This window comes from Macaca mulatta, chromosome 1 (assembly GCF_049350105.2).
Source record: "Macaca mulatta isolate MMU2019108-1 chromosome 1, T2T-MMU8v2.0, whole genome shotgun sequence".
NCBI classification, from domain to species: domain Eukaryota; kingdom Metazoa; phylum Chordata; class Mammalia; order Primates; family Cercopithecidae; genus Macaca; species Macaca mulatta.
Window position 1 is genome coordinate 128,146 of NC_133406.1, and position 21,313 is coordinate 149,458.

Genomic DNA, 21,313 nt, shown 5'->3' on the forward strand with positions numbered 1-21,313 from the left:
GCTGCCTTGGGAAGGTATAAGAGACCTTGGAACTGAATGGATCACTTCCAAACTCTGGTCAGCAGCCTTAGGTTTGACAAAGGGGGCGCTTGGCATCTAGAACTCAAACAAACAACTTTATTTCACTAGCCATAAGCAAAAAGTTGTTGACCAGCTCCAGGGGATTTTCCATCCTGCCCTCTCCCTACTGGTGGCTCCCATGATTTGGAAATAACCTCATGTTCCACTTGGCAGTGCCTGGCTTTGTGGACCCATGTGGTTTTGGCCTGAGTCCCAGTGAAAATGTTCCTCACCTGGCTGGGGAACATTGTTCTGAGAGGCCCCTTGATCTGCCTGGGGGACGTGTGGCCATGCTAAGGGCCTTGCCCACCTTCACGTGAGTGGCCACCTCTGCCAGGGTGCAGGCAGCTCCTAGCATGGAGACATCCTGCCTGGAAGTGAGCTTTCCCACCTCCATACCCACATTTCTCAGAAGCAGAGTTAACAGGGAACCAAGAGTTAAGAAGCCACAGGGCTGGTAACGTGACTACAGCCAAATCTGTGACCATTACCTGAAGAGGCAGGACAACAAAAGTAATCCGGAAAGGAGAAGATGCGGGTTGGAATAAGGAGATGGGACAAAAGAAGACAGAACAAAGGCAGGAAAATCGGAAACACCAGAGAGCACAGTGGTGTTAAAGGGACACACCAACACCTGGGCTCTTGCACTCAGGGGAGTCCGTTTCCTGGACTCCCTGCACCTACACCTGAGGAGAGAATCCGAGTTATACGAAGACAGGATGGCAAAAGGGCCGATAGGGAGTAGGTGTAGAGGCGAGGCAGGAGGCCAAGTGAAGGGCGGCCAACAGAAACTGGAAAGGCGGGAGGCCACATCGTCTTTTCCCAAACCTCCATCTACAAGTTGCCTCAGCTGTCCCCGTGGTATTATACAGGTGCTTCCCAACCACCTTTAGAGAAGCCTCAGCAAGCCTCCCGCAACTAGGACACAAAGAACCCTGGATTTTCCTGTTCAGCCGGCCCCTCGAAGACCAGAGCAGTGCCCACTGCGGACTGGATGGCAACGGCGGCAGCGGTGCGGGCGCGCGTGTGGGCCCGCTGATGCTGCGACAGCGAGCGGCTGTGGCTGAAGCACTTGCCGCACTCTGCGCACTCCGCTGGCCGTTCGCCCAGGTGCGTCTTGCGGTGTAGTGCAAGCTTGGAAGCCACGCTGAAGGCCTTGCTGCACTCGGGGCATTTGTGTGGCTTGTGGCCGGCATGGTTGCGCCGATGCACGTTGAGATTGGACACGCACGTGAACCGCTTGCCGCACAGCTCGCAGCGGTAGGGCTTCTCGCCGGTGTGCGTGCGCCGGTGCTTGGTGAGGTCCGAGCGGTCGCTGAAGCGGCGGCCGCACTCGGGGCACGCGAAGGGCTTCTCGCCCGTGTGGATGCGCTGGTGCACCACCAGGTCGGAGCGCTGCCCGAAACCCTTGCCACAAGTGGCGCACGCGTGTGGCCGCTCGCCCTGATGGCTGCGCCGGTGGCGCAGCAGCGTGGAACTCTCGCTGAAGCAGCGCCCGCAGTCGCCACAGGCGTAGGGCTTCTCGCCCGTGTGTGTGCGCTGGTGGCGCACCAGCGTGGCGCTCTCCAGGAAGCCCTTGCCGCACTCCGGGCACTTGAAGGGCTTCTCCCCGGAGTGCGTCTGCAGGTGTCGCGTCAGCGTAGAGCTCTTGCCAAAGCACTTGCCGCACACGCCACACTGGTGGGCGTCGGAGGCACGGGGTCGCACGGGGCTCCGGGGCACGTGGATGCGCGCGTGACTCCGCAGCCCGGCGCCGCTCCGGAAGGCTCGCGGGCACTGCGCGCAGCGGTGGGGTGGGGCGGCAGGGTCAGAGGTTGTCCCCGGGGGGTGCGCCCGCGCCTGGTGGAAGCGCAGCGCGCTCTGTCGGAAGGTGCGGGCGCACAACGGGCAGCGGCGGGGCCGCTCTGGCAGGTGCTGACGACGCCGGTGTAGCAGCAGCGCCGGGAGGTGCGGGAAGCGGCGGCCGCATGTGCGGCAGGAGCAAGTGCGGCATCGCTGCCGGTGTGCACCCAAGTGTAGGTCAAGGCGGCCGCTGTGGCGAAAGCTTTGTCCGCACTCACTGCAGATGTAGAGGGTCTGGCCGGCATGAGTGCGCCTGTGCGCTCGGAGGTCGGCAGCCCGTGCACAGCGCTCACCGCATTCTAGACAACGGAAGCGGCCGTCACCGCCGTGAGCTCGTTCATGTCGCAGCAGCACTGAGCTGTAGCAGAAGCTCTTGCCACACTCGCTGCACGCGTAAGGCTTCTCCGCTGCCACTGCCCCAGATGTGGCAAACATGGTGAGGATGGGTTCACAGGGAACCGTGCCACTCACATTCGGGGGTCCACCTCCTGACGCTGCGGCTAAGTTTTACTTCTCTTAAGGCCTGGAAAGGGCACTGTAACAGAGAGGAAACGGGGAGGCCGCAAAAACGGGTCTGATTTCAGGGTTCTTCTCTAAGGGCAGACACTGCGGCTGTTCCAGAGATAAGCTGTGGCCAGGTTCACCCTGCACCGTGAGCCTGTGGGGAGAAGGTCATTGTGAGCCTCTGCAGCAGCTCCTAAGGAATGGAGAGGGGAACATGAACTCCCTATTTGTTATAACTTCTTTAGGTAGTCCATCTCCAGGATTCCCTTCCCCAAGACAAAGCAAAGCCATGGGCATCCCGGAAATACGGAGGGGGTGTCCTTGAACCACTTGGAAGGGCAGGAGGGAAACTATAAGTGTCCTGGAGAACAAACAGGAATGGATTCAAAGGGGAGCTTGCATTAGCATGGGAACCATCAACACTGCTCTGAGGGAAGGGAACGCCAAGCCTGTTTGCCGGCCTTAGATGGGGATCCTTGTCTGGGGATACATTAGGAAATGACCAAGGTGGGATGGGGCAGTGAGAAGTCCCCTGCGTTTAGACTATACCAACGCCTTCCTCCAAGACCCAGCTTTCCTGAGTCACTGACATGAACCCAGCCAGGCTTGGGCTGGAAGAACAAAGCGGGTAATGTGATGAAGCACAAACAGTCACAGCCTAAGCAAAGGGTTCAGACCCTGAAGTTACAGAAGGGGCTGGGGCCTGGCCAAGGGAAGGTATTTGAGAAACTCCAAAATATTGTTCCTTGGCTTTGGACAGCACTTGATAAACACACTACCCCATGCCAGTATACAGCCCCAAAGTTGAGAAAGCAACTCAGGACCCAGGAAAGGGGTAAAACGGGAGCATAGATAATTCACAAAAAACATTATTAGAAGTTGGTGGCATTATCTGAGAAACACTTTTCCCGTTTTCAGGAAAGGCTGGAGAGAAGGAAGGGGCATCCTTTCTATAATTAATTGTCAGGATATCCAAGTTGTTTGTGAAGGTTTGAATATGATGAATCTGATCAAGAAAAACATATTGTTTATGAACATTCTGCAGCATTTCCTCACTGTCCCAGCCACAGGAATCTGAGAATCTGGAGTAGCAGAAAAACTCCTTTATGGAGATCAAATCTGCTCTATTATCCTATTTGTCTCACATGATATCCCTGAATTCTTCTGACAAGTTGCTCCGGGCAGCTGTCTGGGAGCAGGGTCAGCCTTTGTAGTATGTGCACAGAACCTCACCTGCCCTCTAGTCAAGAGCACAATGTGGCTGCCCTCCTCACCTGGCTAGCCTCAGCACTGACTACTTCTCTCAAGGCCCCCGGGTCAGTCTCCAGCCTTACTGGAGATTAGGTCTAGTTGCTAGTACAGTATAGCCCCTTGTTGCTCAACAGATCAGGGAGAGGACGCAAAATAAATTGGTCAGCTGTTACTTTCTTCTTAGCAGATGAAAGTTCATCATAAATACTCAGACCTTTGGTTAAAATACCCCCATAGACAGGGTCCTTATGTTTTGGATACAAATGGGGTAAAGTGAAAACAGCAAACCTGCAAGTCTGGGCTCTGGAGCTTCTGCTCCCCCACCACGCTGGGCAGGAGTAGCCAGCATGGGATGTCCTCCTCTTGTGCCTCTGGAGTAGGATGTGCTGTGCCCAGCAGAGATGAAGTGAAAGGGAAAATGTGAATTACAACTGAGCAGGGGAAGAAAGGGAGGGAAATATTTTCAGGAGGAGGGTATTTATTTAATGGACATTTTAAAATACAAAAAACTGAATAGTACACAAATCACTCACCATTTTACTATTCTTGTTTCATCCACACCACCACTCCACTTTTTTTTTTTTTTTTTTGGTTGGGGGAAGCTCTAGAGTATTTTAAATTCCAGACATCTTATATAAAGAGTATGATTAGTATGATTTTTAAACAAAAAATGCAAGCAGGAGCTCTGGAGTAGACTTTTTGACAGTCTTGCCCTGTCGCCCAGGCTAGAGTGCAGTCACCCAATCTTAGCTCACTGCAACCTCCGCCTCCCGGATTCAAGGATTCTCCTTGCCTCAGCCTCCCGAGTAGCTGGGATTATAGGCGCATGACAGTGTGTCTGGCTAAGTTTTGTATTTTTAGTAGAGATGGGGTTTCACCATGTTGGCCAGGCTGGTTTTGAACTTCTGACCTCAGGTGATCCACCCGCTTCGGCCTCCTAAAGTGCTGGGATTACAGGCGTGAGCCATCACACCCAGGCTGAAGTAGACTTTAGAGATTCTTGGTTCCTCCAGAGAGACTTTCAATCCAGACACTGGCTGCTGATTCTGGTTAGATGTCAGTTCAGAGGAATGTTTGCCCTCCTGAAAATAAAAACTTCCCTGGAGACTCAGTGGCTGATCCCAAATGCCAAAGAAAGCAATGCTCATGTCCCACTGAGTGTTCTGCCTCCTCCTTGGGTATCTGGAGACCATGGCACCTCTCAAACTATGTTTCTAGGAGCCCACCCTCTCCCAGGGCACATGCCCAAGGAAGACAAACGCACACATACCAACATGCACACTTAACACTTAAACGGCATATACACAACAGTACCATTTCCTTCCATTACGGATGTGGAGTAAGACACTTGCTAGGGTACAGGTTTGGCGCTTAAGTCCCAAGGCAGGCTCTTCGAGTCTCTCTTCTGTACCTCACCCCATGCTGGAGCTCATCCCACAAGCAAAGGGATCACGCTTGAATTAGAAACCTGAAAGAAAAATTATTCCTGTGCAAAAAAAAAGAGTGACTTCTAGATCATTGTAATCCCCACTCTCCTGACTGAATGTGAGTTTTAAAGTTGCTATACCACCAAATTTCTTTCACTTTGGAAAAAAAGTACAGGAAAGTTTGGAAAGAGGGAAGGGGGAAATATGTACAAATAGGCGAAAATTCTCATTGTTGAATAATGTAAGTACCTTTCAAGCATTTAATACAAATACTATACATATAACTAAAAAAACAAAACAAAACAGGTACTAAGAAGGAAGATAAGCTAATGGAAAAACTATTATTTACAATAGGGGCAAGATAAACTTCTGAGTTTCATATGTCATTTTGTTTCTGAATAATTGAATAATAATTGAAAATCTTTATTTTCAATCAGAATAAAGATGTTTCTTCCCTGGTTATCTGTTCTGCCATGCCAGCATTTCTGGGGTGGGACAAAAGACCTCAAAAAGTCAAGATTCACAAGACACCAGTGGTCATCTTGAAGTCAGAGTTGGTAAACCTGGTCTGGGCAGCAGGGAATAGGGCCGAGGGGAACTGTTCCATGCTATGCTGTCTACTACAGTAGCCCAGAGCCACTTGTGGTGACTGAGCACTTGAAACATGGCTGGTTCAAACCGAGTTGGTTTGTAAGAGCCAAATACTCTCCTCATTGCAAAGACTTAGTATTTAAAAAGAATGAAAATGCCTCATTAATAATGTTTAGCATTGATTATATGTTGAAATATTTTTGGATATATTAGGTTAAATGAAATAAATCACAATACATTTTACCCATTTTTAAAGAAAAGTTAAGATGATAAATGTGGCTTATATTTTATTTTTATTGAATAGTGCTTGTCCAAATGGCCTTTCCAAATCCTGGAACATTTGAAGGGAGGCTAGCCCACCTCAGTCCTTGGAGGGCTTTAGTTGAGAAAAGGTCACTGACCCTGTCTGACCTTACCTTCAGTAAGCATAGAGGAGAGCTGTTCCTCTCATTTTCCAAGGCCCTAGTTCCTAGCCACCCTCTCCAGAAAAGTCTACCTGCTGTTTTGGAAACTGGACATCTAGACCTGGTAGGGACTTGGGGTTGCGACTTATGCAAAACCTTCTCTCACTGCGACTCTCAGAAGGTGAAACCATACCAGTTGTTACTGGTATTAACACACAAGAACTCTCACATGTTTGTACATGTGTTTCCCTTTTGTCTTCCCAGTAGTCCTTTGAGGCGGGTGTTATTAGTAACCCCGATGTGACCTGGGCTTCCTATACAGGCTTGTCCAGTCATCCAGCACAAGTGGGCAGGTGGGTCTGGGGACAGGAGTAAGTCAGCAGGCCACGTAGCCCATCTCCCACTCTCCCTAGGGCAGCCCCACCCCTTCGTAAAGGCCCCAAGAGGCTTGCAGCAGCTCACTGAGCAGCAGGGAAAGACCTGGCTGTGAAATTCACAGGGAAGCACCAGGCAGCCAGGGGACAAGAGGGTAAAATGCCAACCCCAAGAACCAGCACTTGGGGCCCCAGGGAATGCTCTGTGTGCACTGTGTTCACCTTGGGGCCCTGACCCAGGAATGGAATGGTCTCCATGAGAAGAGGGGCAGGAACTGGCGGTGGGAGGGTGGGAGTTGTAGCTGCATCAGGAGCGGTGATTCTTCTGCTGGCTTCTCCTTGTATTCTTACCCCTCAGGATCTGAGTGATGCTGCTCTCTCCAGGATTCTGTGATACCCCTAGACTGCCCTGAAATCTGGATGAGATAGAAGCAAACTATCCATTCCCCACTCTAGATAGGTGTGGAGTAGAAGTTTCCCTGGCTTTCAGGAGGCAGTTTTGGGGCCTTGCCACTTACAGTTCCTTCTACTGGCAAAGCCCTCTCACTCCTTCATTCAGGGCTCTCTACCCTTTCTCAGAGAGGCTCCCCCTGCCTCCAGACCTCCCTCCTACTCATTGCTCAGCTTTATTCTCCCTGATCTGGGGTGCTGTGACCACTCTGGGCTTCAGCATTGCCCATGTCTCAACGAGACAGGATAAACTCCCACTATGTATGTTCTCTCCCTGTTCACATCCATACCTTCTCTATACTCCCCAGATTTCACAGGAAAATCTTTGTGAAACCAAAACTTTCAAAAGAATGTATTTGGATCATGATCAGACTTAGGCACTTGGGGTAGGAGCGAACTGTTATTCCTGTCTCCACCAGCTCCTTAGACATGTCAGACTGAATCTGAAGCTGGAAGGAGCATATATTAATCAGTGAATGTAACAGGAAACAGGGATTCCTGTCGACTCCAGAAAGATTTAAGTCCTATTCTAGGAGGTGCGGATGGGGAATGGAATTCAGAGCACCAGAACTGCCACTCCTTGCTTCCTTCCCCCATAAACAAACAAAATCCAATACTTCAAAAGAAGTTGCTCCTTCCAGCTTCAGATTCAGTCCATGTCTAAGGAGCTGGTGGAAATAGGAATGACAGTTCGCTCTCAGCTCAAGTCTGATCATGAGCCAACACATTCTTTTTATTTTGGAGGCAGAGTCTCGCTCTGTCTCCCAGGTTCAAGTGATTCTTGTGCTTCAGCCTCCCAAGGAGCTGGGATTACAGGCTCGAGCTACCACAGCTAATTTTTGTATTTTTAGTAGACACAGGGTTTTGCCCTGTTGCCCAGGTTGGTCTCGAACTCCTGGCCTCAAGTGATCCTCCTGCTTCAGCCTCCCAAAGTGCTGGCATTACAGGTGTGAGTCACCATGCCCAGTCCAAATACATTCTTTTGGAAGTTTTGGTTTCACAAAGATTTTCCTGTGAAATCTGGGAAGTATAGAGAAGGTATGGATGTAGACAAGGAGAGAACATATATAGTGGGAGTTTGTCCTGTCCTTTTGAGACACAGGCAACACTGAAGCCCAGAGTGGCCAGAGCATCCCCGATGAGAGAGAATGGACTATAAGATCTTTTGCAGCTTCCCTGGGCCTAGCAAGGACTTGGGCACACAGAAGGTATTCAGTGCTTTTTAAAAGTGATGTATTAGTCCGGAATCCAATTTTCCCAAACGTTAGGTCCCTGGAGGAAAGGACCTGACTACAGTCGTCCTATCCTCCATAGCATTACCCACTACATATACAAATACTCTGCTTTGGTTTACTGAGTTGAGCCTGCAACCTGTGTAGCAGAACCAGAGAGGCAGGCCTCCAAATTCTGGTTCTTCCCATTACTAGCTGTCTGATTTTACGATAGCAGACTTGGAGTGTCTGATCCTCCTGGTTGGGAAAACTTTAGTAAAGAAAGTTGGCCAGGAGCGGTGGCTCACGCCTGTAATCCTAGCACTTTTGGAGGCCGAGGGGGGGCAGATCACCTGAGGTCAGGAGTTCGAGACCAGCCTGGCCAACATGGTGAAACCCTGTCTCTACTAAAAAAACAAAAAATGAGCCGGGCACGGTGGCACGCACCTGTAGTACCAGCTAACTTGGGAGGCTGAGGCAGGAGAATCACTTGAACCTGAGAAGCAGAGGTTGCAGTGAGCCGAGATCATGCCACTGTACTCCAGCCTGGGCGACAGAGTAAGACTCCATCTCAAAAAAAAAAAAAAAAAAAAAAAAAGGTATTATTATAGTGTTTCATATGGAAAGGCCAAACTATTGCTAAGTCTCGCCAGGCGCAGTGGCTCATGTCTGTAATCCCAGCACTTTGGGAGGCCAAGGTGCGGATCACTTGAGGTCAGGCGCTCGAGACCAGCCTGGCCAACATAATGAAACCCTGTCTCTACTAAAATACAAAAATCGGCCGGGTGTGCTGGCACCCGTCTGTAGTCTCAGCTACTGGGGAGGCTGAGGTGGGAGGATCACTTGAGCCCAGGAGGCGGAGGTTGTAAGGAGCCGTGATTGCACCACTGTACTCCAGCCTGGAGGACAGAGCAAGGCTCCGTCTCAGAAAAAAAATAAAAAAATAAATTGCTAACACTGAGAAATCCGGTGCTTAGGATTTACTCACCCTAGGACAGTCCTTCTTGTTGTTTGTTTTCTGAGACAGGGTCTTGCTGTCACCCAGGCTGGAATGCAGTGATTTGATCACTGTCCCACTGCAGCGTCGCCCTCCTGGACTCAAGCAACCCTCCAGCCTCAGCCTCCTGCGGAGCTAGGACTATGAGCAGGTGCTATCACACCCGACTAATTATTATTATTATTATTATTATTTTGTAGAGACGAGGGTTCTCACCATGTTGCCCAGGCTGGTCTTCAACTCCCGAGCTCAAGAGAGCCTCCCACTTTGGCCTCCCAAAGTGCTAGGATTACTGGCATGAGCCACTGTGCCCGGCCCTGAACAGTTCTTCAGAGGGACTCTGAGTAAAGGGCTTAACTCCCGTCTCCACTCCAGGCATCCTAAACAGTCTGCAGCCCTTTTCAGTCCTTCCCCGCTCAACCCCTAAGAATCCCTCACAAGATTAGAGCAGCACAGCATGGGACTTCCATAGCTCCACTTGCGCGAACTGTGCGCTCCAAAAGAAGGGAAGCTGGCCACTCATCGGGGACTTGGTGCCTGGTACTTAAGAGCGGGGCACAACTATTCGCCGGAGGAGGAACACAGCACCTGAACAGGTCGCTTTCCGTGACCCACAGCAGCGCAGCCAATCCTGGGGCGCCTCAGGCGGCGCGCGTCACAAGTTGCTGGGCAAACTTTCTCCGGGCGAGCCCCTCCCCAACCCCGAGCCTACCCTAGCCCCTCGCCTGTGGCGCCCGCCGACTCGGAAGGCGAGACCGGGCCCCAAAGACGTAGTGGGGAGCGTCTAACGCTGCCAGAACCCGGTGCCGGCCGTTGCCCCCTTAAGCCGGCTCAGCCTGGCGACGCTGAGCATGGTGACGCCAGCCCCGAAGGTCACCCGGGGAGCACCGGTGAGGACAGGCGGAGGGGAAGGCCTGGGAGGAGCAGGCCGCGCGGACGTGTCCGGCCAATCGCTCGCTCCGCAGTGTCTCCGCGTCACTCGTAGCCCGGGCGGCGCTCCCGACCGCCGCTGACAACAGTCGCCCGAGGCGGGTGGGAGGAGAATAGCCACAGCTGAGGACCGCTGCCCCGCGCCACCCGTGCCCTCCCCTGCCCTTCAGTCCCCTCACCGGTCGCCGACTGGCTCCTCAGACACCGCGCGGTTCCCACTCAGCCGGCGCCGACCCCCGCCTCCCGGACTGCGGGACTGGGGCGGGGGAGCGAGGAAGGGGCTAACGGCGCGCGCGGCCTCCGAGTTGGGGGAGCGGGGAGGCGCCCGAGCGTCCGGCCCCTCGGGATGGGGAGGTCACGCTCCTGTCCCTCTCGCCTGCGCCGGGTAGTGGTCAGCCTCGCGCGGGCAGTGTCACCGGTTGCTGGGAAGACTGGGAGGCCAGAGAGCAGCGTAGCGGCCACTCAGCCTCGCCCGCCCCAGCTGGAGCCGGGAAGGAGGCGGGGCTAAGAGAGAAAGCCCGGGGGACTCCACTCCCGCCTCCCGCGCGCGCCAAGGCCCCGCCCTCTCTCCGGACTTGACCAATTCCTGCCTCCCCCTTTGTCTGTCGGCCCACCCCTGGGCCTCGTCCCGCCCAATCAGAGCAAAGGGCGCCGAGCCCGGCGCGCGCCTCAGCCGCCAGCCGCGGAGTTCCGGGAGCCAGGCGGCCCAACCGTCTAGTCTTCCCGCAGCTCCTCCCGCGGCCGCCTGCGGGACCCGGACAGGTGTACCCTTCGGTGCTGCCGGCGCGGTAGCCAGTGCCCGGCGCGGACGGGGCCGCGGCAGCCATCCCCGAAGTTAAGTCAGCGCCTTCTTGTAAGCGAGGCCGGACTGGATACCCATTATCTCTCAGACCTCACCACAACCCTGCCAGGGGAAGTATGAACGTTTATCCTATATTTTAGGTGAGGACCCCACAAGTTAATGATACGCCCAAAGTCGCAATGGCAGGGATAGGGGTTACTCCTGGTCGGCTTGCCAGCTGCCTCTCCATGAGCTTGCTGGTTTAACTGCCTGTCCAAATGTTGACCCTAATGTCTTCTAGTAGGAAATGCTACTAGTGTTGTTTTCCGGAAATGCATTTTGGGAGCCTAGCCGTCCTTTAGTGTGCCTATATCATCAGAACAGACGCCCAGGGATGGCCCTCAAGGTCCTTCCTTACTGCTCTGATCTTCCTTTCCAGGTCACTTAGTACCAGTCTTCCTGTTACACATCCTGAGCTCTGCTCAGGGGGTCCCCTAAATTAGTGTACACTTAGACCTGCCATGTTTGGACTGGATAACTCTTACCCTCTTCTCTGTTTTAATTTGTAAAAGCTTAGTCAAATGCTATCTCCATAAACCTATGCTAGAATGCCCCTCTCTGTCCTCAGTCCTGGGGATATATCCATGCTGCAGTGCAACCTCCCGCATGTTGTTACTGTTGTTATAGTCAGATGAATACTGTTTCCCCATAGCTTAAGGGACAGGCCTTGTCCTACTCATGAACAATTGATCCCTTGAGGCATGAGCGCAGGGCCAGCACACCACAGATGATCAGTGAGTGTTTGCTGACCTGCATATGACAACACGGATTAAGGAACACAAATCTGGTAGCAGCAGGCAAGAAAGCTGAAAAGCAAGACACAGGATGCAGGTCTGGAGTGATGAGGGCCTGAACCAGGAAGCGATAACATTGAGAGAGACATGGAAAATGTGCTTGAAGTATATATATTTTTTATTGTAAAGAATCATACACAGATAAGGTAGTATTATATAGAGAATGATTAGTTGAGGATATTTCCAGAGTCTTTAAGCCAGAGAAATGTACTAATTTAGACATTTCTGGACTCATTGCTCAGAATTGATGTCATGTTTTTAAGGGCACTGACACACTTGGCTAATCCCAGAGACATGAAGAGGATGGTGACTAGGATGGTCACACGATTAAAGGGGCTGGGGATATTTAACCTAGAAAGAGAAATCTTTTTTTGTGCACATAATGACTGTACACAAATTCTAACAAACTTTCACGTGAAAGAGGCCTGGATTAGATGACTTTCTTCTGTGTAGCTTTGGAGGGAAAAACTCAAATAACGTGGGGAAAGAACAGGAAGCTGGATTTAGGTTTCCTATGTTATGGAAGTCATCACAGTGGGGGATGATAATTGTAACAGGAATGCCAAAAGTAGTGAAAGAAAGGTCAAGGACGAAGTTATGTGTATATCTGTCAACTAAAAATATCACATCCAAATAGTTTTATTTCTCTACACATCTACATCAATAAATGACAACTCTTAATGTGGTTCTGTAAATATTCAAAATATTTATGGAAGGTCTACTATATGCCAGGTAGTATTCTAGATGTTGGAGATAACAGCTGTGAACCTTCTAGATGAATCTCCCTAAAGATCTGATTGCATCACACTCCTGCTCAGTAACAGTCAAAAAAATCTGTACAACCACCAAATGAAGTTTACTCTTCTGGTGTGATAGTCAAGACCCTCTTTCACCTATTCCAACCTGTCTCTCCATTCTGTTCTCTTAAACTCTTCATTAAACCGGATCACTCCCCACCTGCCTTCTACATTTCTCTCAGCTTGGCATACATTTCTCCTATTGCTCCACTTTTTCTTGTCTGCCAAAGTCCTACTTATCCTTCAGGCTTCTGTTCAAACGCCAACCCACTCTCAAAGTGAAAACTGTATCTTCTTTCTGAAGACAACTAGTATTGTTCATCCAGAAATTGTAAAAGTATTTATTGTCTTTGCAAGCCACAAGACACATAAGACACTTTCTCTGTTATTTACATCCTTTACCATGTACTTTAAGATAGAGTCTTGCTCTGTCACGCAGGCTGGAGTGCAGTGGCATGATGTCGGCTCACTGAAACTGCTTCCCGGGTTCAAGTGATTCTTGTGTGTCAGCCTCCCAAATAGCTGGGACTACAGGCACGCACCAACATGCCCAGCTAATTTTTGTAATTTTAGTAGACATGGGGTTTCACCATGCAGGCTGGTCTTGAACTCCTGGCCTCAAGTGATCTGCTGTCTTCGGCCTCCAAAAGTGCTAGGATTACAAGCAAGAGCCACCATGCCTGGCCACCGTGTACTTTAGAATAATGTGCGTACTTTATTTTTCCTACTAAATTATAAGCTTCTGGGCAGAGTCAGTCAGAGGCTGGGTGCACATTTCTGAACACCTGGTATGTGCAAAGAAATGGGCTAAGTATTGGAGATGAAATGGAGACTTGAGTCCTTTGAGGACATGCTGAGGGAGGGCAGACCCCACCACAGACCTTGCCATCCCATCATGTGCAAAGTACCAAGTGGTGTAAAGGCACAAGAGGAAGAATAGGGTAATTCTGCAGTAGGTCATCAGTAAATTTCATTGGCTCAGCACGTAGCCAGGATTTTGTATAGGGGTCTGTGGATGGAGGTGACAATGATTTTCACCTCCCAACACACACCCCCACTGGGAGATTTCTGCAATATAAGTGATGGGACTGGGTCAGGCAGAGGGATTAGATGAACAGGAAAGGAGTGAGCATGCACTCAATCCAGACTGAGAGAGTGAGTTGGGGGCAACTGAAAGGCAAGTAAGTAGGGCTAAGGTATACACCACTATTTCAAATCCCTGTCTGAAGTGTGAGCCCAGTGGATATTCACAATGCCAAAAATCAGATGCTGAAGCCTTACCATGTTGTTAGTGGTATAAGGACTGAGAAGACTGTTTCAGTTTCATTCATCTTGTTCCTATATTGCTAAATACAATGTTTTCCATTCTTCAAACATTCTAATTTCAGTTACAATAAAAATATTGGCTTCTAGAGGACGGTAGCTCCCAGTTCTTCCCCGAATAACTCCACAGATGTCAACTGACACAGTTTTCAAATAGAGGAAAGAACCAAGCACAGAAAAGTGAAATCTAACAATTTAGAATAATAAGAACCGGAAAGACTGTACTGATTAAATCCTGAAATGAAGGTTTTATTTGGTGTTTAAGGAATAAGGGTTTGTATTAATTTCAAGTTGCAAACATATTGTAAAGCCATATCAAAATGGATTTCAGGAAACAAGAAGATAAGTGAAAACATAAATTGAATCAATAACACACATATTAATCTTAATGGGTTGACACAGAGGATTTAATGTCTTTTAAATTAAACAGTAACCTTAATAGAAAACTATTGGAGTTTGTGCTGCTTACAGTCTGTGGTCAACTTCAAGGACTCAAACACTGATTCCATCGGAGAGATTGCTACTTTACTTATTTTTACATTTGTACAGGTAAACTAGTGGTGAAGAGCTACAGTAAACTAGATAAAATTGAAATAGCACAAAAGTAGAATATTTGTTGAGAGGACATTTGAAGATCAACTTCCTTTAAAATACAAATTGCTGGCCGGGCGCGGTGGCTCAAGCCTGTAATCCCAGCACTTTGGGAGGCTGAGACGGGCGGATCACGAGGTCAGGAGATCGAGACCATCCTGGCTAACCCGGTGAAACACCGTCTCTACTAAAAATACAAAAAACTAGCCGGGCGAGGTGGCGGGCGCCTGTAGTCCCAGCTACTCGGGAGGCTGAGGCAGGAGAATGGCGTAAAAACCCAGGAGGCGGAGCTTGCAGTGAGCTGAGATCCGGCCACTGCACTCCAGCCCGGGCGACACAGCGAGACTCCATCTAAAAAAAAAAAAAAAAAAAAAAAATTGCTTCTTAGTCCTTAATGACATTTTTTTTTGAGTTATGTTCTATAAAAATTATGTTCAAAAGTCATATCTAGACTCAGTGGTTCACAAAATAAAATACAGAAAATGAGCTTAAAATCACAAAGCAGAACTCTCAGGGGAAAAATCAGTTTCAAAGTAAAATGCAAGGTAGGATAAAATCAGTTTTTATAATTCAAACCACTTTAAAAGGTTAAGAACAGTAGTATAGGGGCTGGGCACCATGGCTCACGCCTGTAATCCTAGCACTTTGGGAGGCTGAGGCGGGCAGATCACAAGGTCAGGAGATCGAGACCATCCTGGGTAACACGGTGAAACCCTGTCTCTACTAAAAAATAGAAAAAATTAGCCAGGCATGGTGGTGGGTGCCTGTAGTCCCAGCTACTTGGGAGGCTGAGGCAGGTGAATGGCGTGAACCTGGGAGGTGGAGCTTGCAGTGAGCCTAGATAGCACCACTGCACTCCAGCCTGGGCGACAGAGCGAGACTCCATCTCAAAAATAAATAAATAAATAAATAAAATAAAATAAATAAAAAAGAACAGTAGTATAAATAATAATGGTATCACATGCAAACCTGTCGGATCTTTAGAAAGAATTTTGATTTTGGTTATTTTCACAAATTAGAGCATTTAAAATGTAAGTAGATACATTTAAATGGAACATATGATGTGTCGCTATAAGTTATTTTTAAAAATCTTAAATACTTTTGTCTGTATTTAAAGACTGGTTCCACCACTTAGCAGCAGTATGACCTTGGATAAGTTATTTAATCTCCTTGTCTGTCAATTTCCTCAATGTAAAATGAAGGTACAATTTGCTGTAGTTGGTTTTTGTGAGGATCAAATGAATAAACCAGAACAGTGCCTGGTGCAAGGCATACACTGCCTAAGTGTTTGCTGTTTTTATTATGACATGTAATGAGCAACTCGGGGAAGTAATTTACCTCTGGAAAACTCAGCAGATTTAACAAGGGTAAAAATAAAGATTTTTATTCATATAGGTTCAGGGCAAGCATGGGAGCTCACGTCTGTAATTCTAATCGTTTGGGAGGTTGAGGCAGGAGGACTGTTTGAGCCCAGAAGTTCACAACCAGCCTGAGCAAAATAGCAAGACCCAATCTTTACAAAAACAAAAATCAAAACATTATCCAGGCATGGTGGTGGAGGCCTGTAGTCTTCGCTACTTGGGAGGCTGAGGCAAAAGGATTGCTTGAGCCCCGGAGTTGGAGGCTGCAGTGGGCTATTATCAGGCCACTGCACTCCAACTTGGGTGACCGAACAAGACCCTGTCTTTAAAAAGTTAAATAAACAAATAAGTGTAATACAGGCTGTCCCTTTCATTAACATTTATTAGTAGATTTTACATTATATATTTCTGGGAGCAAGTTTTCAACTGGAATTTTTTTTTTTTTTTTTTTTTTTTTTTTTTTTTTTTTTTTGAGACGGAGTCTCGCTCTGTCGCCCAGGCTGGGGTGCAGTGGCTTGATCTCTGCTCACTGCAAGCTCCGCCTCCCAGGTTCACACCATTCTCCTGCCTCAGCCTCTGGAGCAGCTAGGACTATAGGCGCCTGCCACCACGCCTGGCTAATTTTTTGTATTTTTTAGTAGAGACGGGGTTTCACTGTGTTAGCCGGGATGGTCTCGATCTCCTGACCTTGTGATCCACCCGTCTCGGCCTCCCAAAGTGCTGGGATTACAGGCGTAAGCCACCGCGCCTGGCCTTCAACTGGATTTTTAAAAAAGTTTTAGGGAGGTATAATTGATATACAAATTACACACTGAAATGTACAGTTTGAAAAGTTCTGACATATATATATATATCCTCAAGAAAGCCTCACTACAATCAAGATGGAGAACATATCCACTACCCACAAGTTGCTTCATGCCACTTTGTAATCTCTACCACCTCCCCACCATGCAACCACTGATCTGCTTTCTATTACTATATATTTGTCAACTCCAATGTTTAATCAGCAATTAATGGTGGTATTTATTAAATATATAACTGACAGTAGGAAAAAAGTTAAGAACTATAAAAAGATAGCTTATATTGGTAGGCAAAAAAACCTAAAAAAGGTAATTTTTAATGATGGAGGCAATTTAGGGTACTTATGTGAGAAAATTAGAAATAAAAGTTGCAAGTAAAAATTTATGAAAAAATTTAACTAAGAAGTAAAGTTGATTTGTGATATTACATTGTAACTGACGGTGTTGCTAACATCTTCATATGGCTTTCATATTTTTACATTTCACTCACTAAGTCAGGCTACAGGGGTGGATTGCTTGTTTATTAATACCAGGAACTAGGAGGGATCCTTGTGACAGGATCCATATGTGGCTATTTAAACCTGGAAAAGAGCTACACATGACTAGTAGCTACCATGTTGGACAGTGCAACTATAGTAACTTCTGTCATTGCTTAAGTGCGACCTTAAGCGCTGATTTAGAAGACTTCGGAGGTTGTGACCTATGACGGAAATGAGGAGAGTCTAAGCTGAAGCTACAGCAATGAGATGAACAGAAGGCATCTCTCTGAGATACTCAGTGTGATGAAAAGCAATGTGGGGGGTGCCTTCTAGGTTTTTCCCTAGGGTAAAGAGATGGACTGTAGAACCATTTACCAACATTAAATGTCAGAAGAGCAGGATCTGGGAAAGGGGATGAAATCAGATTTGGATCCACGACAGGGAGGCAACTCTGGGACAGGCCAGCTGTATCTCAAAGGCTGACGGATCTCAGAATGTGATCTGTGGAAAGTCTGTGGAGAAAGAGCTCCAAGGAAGGAACAGTAGCCATGGGTAAGGACTACAGCCATGCACTAGGGTAAGGGCACTCAGGGAAAGTAGGCAGCATGAGATGGTCAGAGGCTAACATCAGGGCCTGGGGCACAGTAACATTTAGGACAGGGTTTTCAAACTGTGAATAGGTAATGAAATCAAAAAAGAGATCTCCACCAGCATTTAAAAATAGTATAAAAATATTAATGTGCTTTACATATAATTTGGGTAAAGATCTTTTCTTGTACCTTTTTAATGAATATATTTACACACACATATATGTATACTGGGTTGCAAGGTAAAACATGTATCTGGGTTGTCTTCCAATTAGTTTGAATCTCACCAGTTTATAAAATGAGCACCATCGGCTGGGCGTGGTGGCTCACACTTGTAATCCCAGCACTTTAGGAGGCCGAGGTAGGTGGATTACTTGAGGTCAGGAGTTGGAGACCAGCCTCACCAACATGGTGAAACCCTGTCTCTACTAAAAAAACAAAAAAATTAGCTGGGCGTGGTGGCATGTGCCTGTAGTTTTAGCTGCTCAGGAGGCTAAGGCAGGAGGATCACTTGAACCTGGGAGGCAGAGGTTGCAGTGAACCGAGATTGCTCCATTGCACTCCATCCTGGCGACAGAGTGAGACTCCATCTCAAGCAAATAAGTAAATAAATAAATAAAATAAAATAAAATAAAATAAAATGAGCACCATAGACTATCAGCTACATGGGAACTGAGATAGTGTCCTTTTTCTCAACACTGCCTGAAATTCTGGCACATAATAGGCACTCAGTAAAGACATATTGCATAAAGGAATGAATCAACAAGCCAGAGAAGAGGAAACCCAGTATAAGGGTGACTCGGAAGTTAAATAAGAGCATGGATCACCTTATCTTTGTAATTCCTATGAATTGGCAGCATCCGGAGCCAGACTGTAGAGGTGAATGGGAAGGGAGAGGAAGTGGAGAAAAGACAAATGAGAGTGGAGACTGAAAGGCTGTTTTGTATTGAAGATGTGAAAGTTCAGTATGTGTTCTGAAGAAATTATATAGAAAAGGCAGGTTCTACAAATGTGCTGCCCAGGAAAGGAGCCACTAGCTACACATAGCTATTTAAATTAAAATAAAAAATACAATTTCTTAATCACACTAGCTCCATTTCAAGTTCTAAATGGCCACATGTATCTAGAGACTACCATACTGTGCAGAGCTGATTAACATTTCCTTCTTTGCCGAAAGGTCTTTCGGACAGTGCAGCTCTAGACAAAAGTTTTAATTCATCATGTTTGTGGCTGGCTTCAATAAACAAGTTTAGGTTAAATCAATGCACAGCATCGCCCAATCTCTTCCTACCTAAAACATTATCCAAACCCAGCAGAAAAACTCTTGTGGGATTATATTACAATCTATACATGATAGATTCACATCTGGTCTCAGTGGGTGAGAGTCAACCTTGGAAGAGACCAGTGGAGACTTTAAAGGGGATGCTAAAGCTCAGGACGTGATCTAGAGGTCTGGGCATTCTATGTATTCATGTTTTCCCACCAAAGATCTGTAACAAGTGGCAGCAGTTTGTGATTGCTAAGCATTACACAGAGAAAAGGAGCTATGCGATGGGGTATAAGAATGACAGGTACTGGAACAGTGCTGAATAACAAAGGTTGGAGAATTCAGGCTGGGGTAAACAGAACATCTTGGGTAAAATGAGGTTATTACAGTGAAATTCTAGTTCTACAAAATTAAAGTGACTGGTAGAGAACAAATAAATCATGTTTATCACCTTATATTTAATTTTTATGGTTTCTGTATGGCACTTTAATAACAAAAAGGACTGTAGTAGAAGACTGAGGCGTTATTATCCATCAAAGCTGTCCACTTAGACAATGTTACTCAAGGTCCTGCTGACTTACTGAAATTAGAAAAATCACTTTTGTAATTTTAAAAACAAGCCTCCAATTTAATGGAAAATCTGTTTTCAATCACCTCTTTTAAAGGAATATATTTTGCTCTGCTCAATTAAAAAAATCGTTATTCATGGGATGAAGGGGTAGAAGAAATGGACTGAGAACTGTAGAACTCTTGGCACATGACTCCATCCAAACCTCTGAGTTACTAAGAGACAAACTTTAGCGTGCCTTCTAGCAGTGTAAGATCACGTCCCTAGGATAACCCCAGCTCCCCCATGAAAATGCCTGCCTGAGAAAGCTCAATGCTAAGACAGGAGAATTTACTGTTTGTTCTAGCCAACACCCGATGATATAGGCTCCTGATCTCCCTTTCTCAGGGCGTTTATTAAGGGCTTACAATTATGAATCCTTCTTTCTTCTCTTTAAGGTGTTTTATGTGTCTGCTACAACTCAAGAGGTCCTTAAAGGACCTGAGAGCCATTCCTCTGAAATGGATCGTCAAGAAGGGCAGAGCCTCTACCTCCCAATATCAGTGCAACAATAGCACTGTAGGCTGGGCGTGGTGGCTCTCGCCTGTAATCCTAGCACTTTGGGATGCCTAGGCGGGTGGATCACCTGAGGTCAGGAGTTTGAGACCAGCCTGGCTAACGCGGGGAAACCCCGTCTCTACTAAAAATAGAAAAATTAGCCAGAGGTGTTGCCATGCACTTGTAATCCCAGCTACTTGGGATACTGAGGCAGGAGAATCTCTTGTACTTGTGGGGGTGGGGGTTGCAGTGAGCCAAGATCGCGACATCGCACTCCAGCCCGGACAAGAGTGAAACTCCGCTCTCAAAATAAATAAATAAGAGTAGCATTCTAACTTCTACAGCTGCTAGCCAGCAGACACATCTGGCCTAATCGCATCTATGCCAATCAACTCTGTAACTTTTCACTTCTCTGACACTGTTGAGCCCTGATCACCTTCCTTCCTTCATTCTCCCTTTGACATGCCCAATCACTTCTGTAGAAATCGGAACAGAGGTCAGTTCTTTCCCTTTCTGTAAGTGGTTACTGAATAAAGTCTTTTTCACTGCTTCAGTGTCTAGCTGGGTTATCTTTGCCAGGATCCAAAAAGAAGGGGAACTCAGCCCATTTGCCTTTTCCATCTGCAGGGCAAACTTTGAGTTGACTCCGAGGAAGTTACGCCTTTTGTAAAAACAAAGCATGCCACGCTGAAGCCCTTCCCCTTAGGCCTAGGCCCTCGCCTCACCAAGCGACAGGTAGAGGTGACAACCGGGTCGCTCGTTCATGGACCCAGGTAACGACACACAATGCCATGGAACAAACTCCTGCTCATCGAGGGCATCTGACCCTGGGTGCACGAGTGAATTAACTGAGTTAATGTTGACTACGTTCCTGATTAGTATTCACGGAGTAATTGGTGACCACACCAACATGTCGTTCAAGTGCGAGGTCCAGAGGCCTCGAGGGCTGGGATTTACCCATCGGAGCCGTCCGCTCACACGCCGTTAGTAAGGGTTCCGCCGCCTTCACTGGAGGGAGGAAAGTCACTTTTGGAAATCGACTTTGCCTTCGCCGGCGAAGTCCGCCAGGGTCCGGACTGGAGTCGCCCCAGGAGCCGCTACCGGAACTTGACCAGCTCCCTTTCGGCGTCGCGCCCGCCTTCCCGGACCAGGCCGGAAGTGGCTTCCGGACAGCCGCCGCCGCAGCTCCGTAAAGCAAGATGGCACTTCTCTCTGAGGCTATTATCTCCATTTTATAGCTAGTATTGCTCTTCTCACCAGTTACTCTCGACTTCCATCCCGCGCCTGAATTTTCGTCAGCGCCACATTCATGTGTTTCTTTCATTCA

General features: G+C 47.9%; 1 protein-coding gene and 1 long non-coding RNA gene across 10 annotated transcripts; both read right to left on the reverse strand.

The window, feature by feature from the left end:
- Nucleotides 1-97: 97 nt before the first annotated feature.
- Nucleotides 98-10,536, reverse strand: ZNF672 (zinc finger protein 672). 9 transcript variants are annotated; one of them, XM_077997687.1, is made up of 5 exons: nucleotides 10,221-10,536; nucleotides 8,562-8,684; nucleotides 4,972-5,125; nucleotides 3,946-4,043; nucleotides 98-2,560 (listed from the first exon to the last, which is right to left on the reverse strand). In XM_077997687.1, exon 5 carries the CDS (start codon nucleotides 2,335-2,337, stop codon nucleotides 979-981), a length of 1,359 nt encoding a protein of 452 aa, XP_077853813.1. In that variant the 5' UTR covers nucleotides 2,338-2,560; nucleotides 3,946-4,043; nucleotides 4,972-5,125; nucleotides 8,562-8,684; nucleotides 10,221-10,536; the 3' UTR covers nucleotides 98-978. The 9 variants fall into 9 exon arrangements, with proteins under 9 accessions (XP_077853813.1, XP_077853838.1, XP_077853829.1 ...); XM_077997712.1 differs by having other exon boundaries at nucleotides 3,946-4,088; XM_077997703.1 differs by having other exon boundaries at nucleotides 4,972-5,143.
- Nucleotides 10,537-14,027: 3,491 nt separating this feature from the next.
- On the reverse strand, nucleotides 14,028-21,136 carry LOC144340027 (uncharacterized). The gene is made up of 2 exons (XR_013415722.1): nucleotides 20,944-21,136; nucleotides 14,028-14,738 (listed from the first exon to the last, which is right to left on the reverse strand). It is a non-coding gene; the product is annotated as an uncharacterized LOC144340027 (long non-coding RNA).
- Nucleotides 21,137-21,313: the final 177 nt, after the last annotated feature.

Coding starts and splice junctions, on each gene's coding strand:
- ZNF672 (XM_015128418.3), bottom strand. CDS start 2,337: ATGTTTGCCACATCTGGGGCAGTGGCAGCGGAGAAGCCTTACGCGTGC.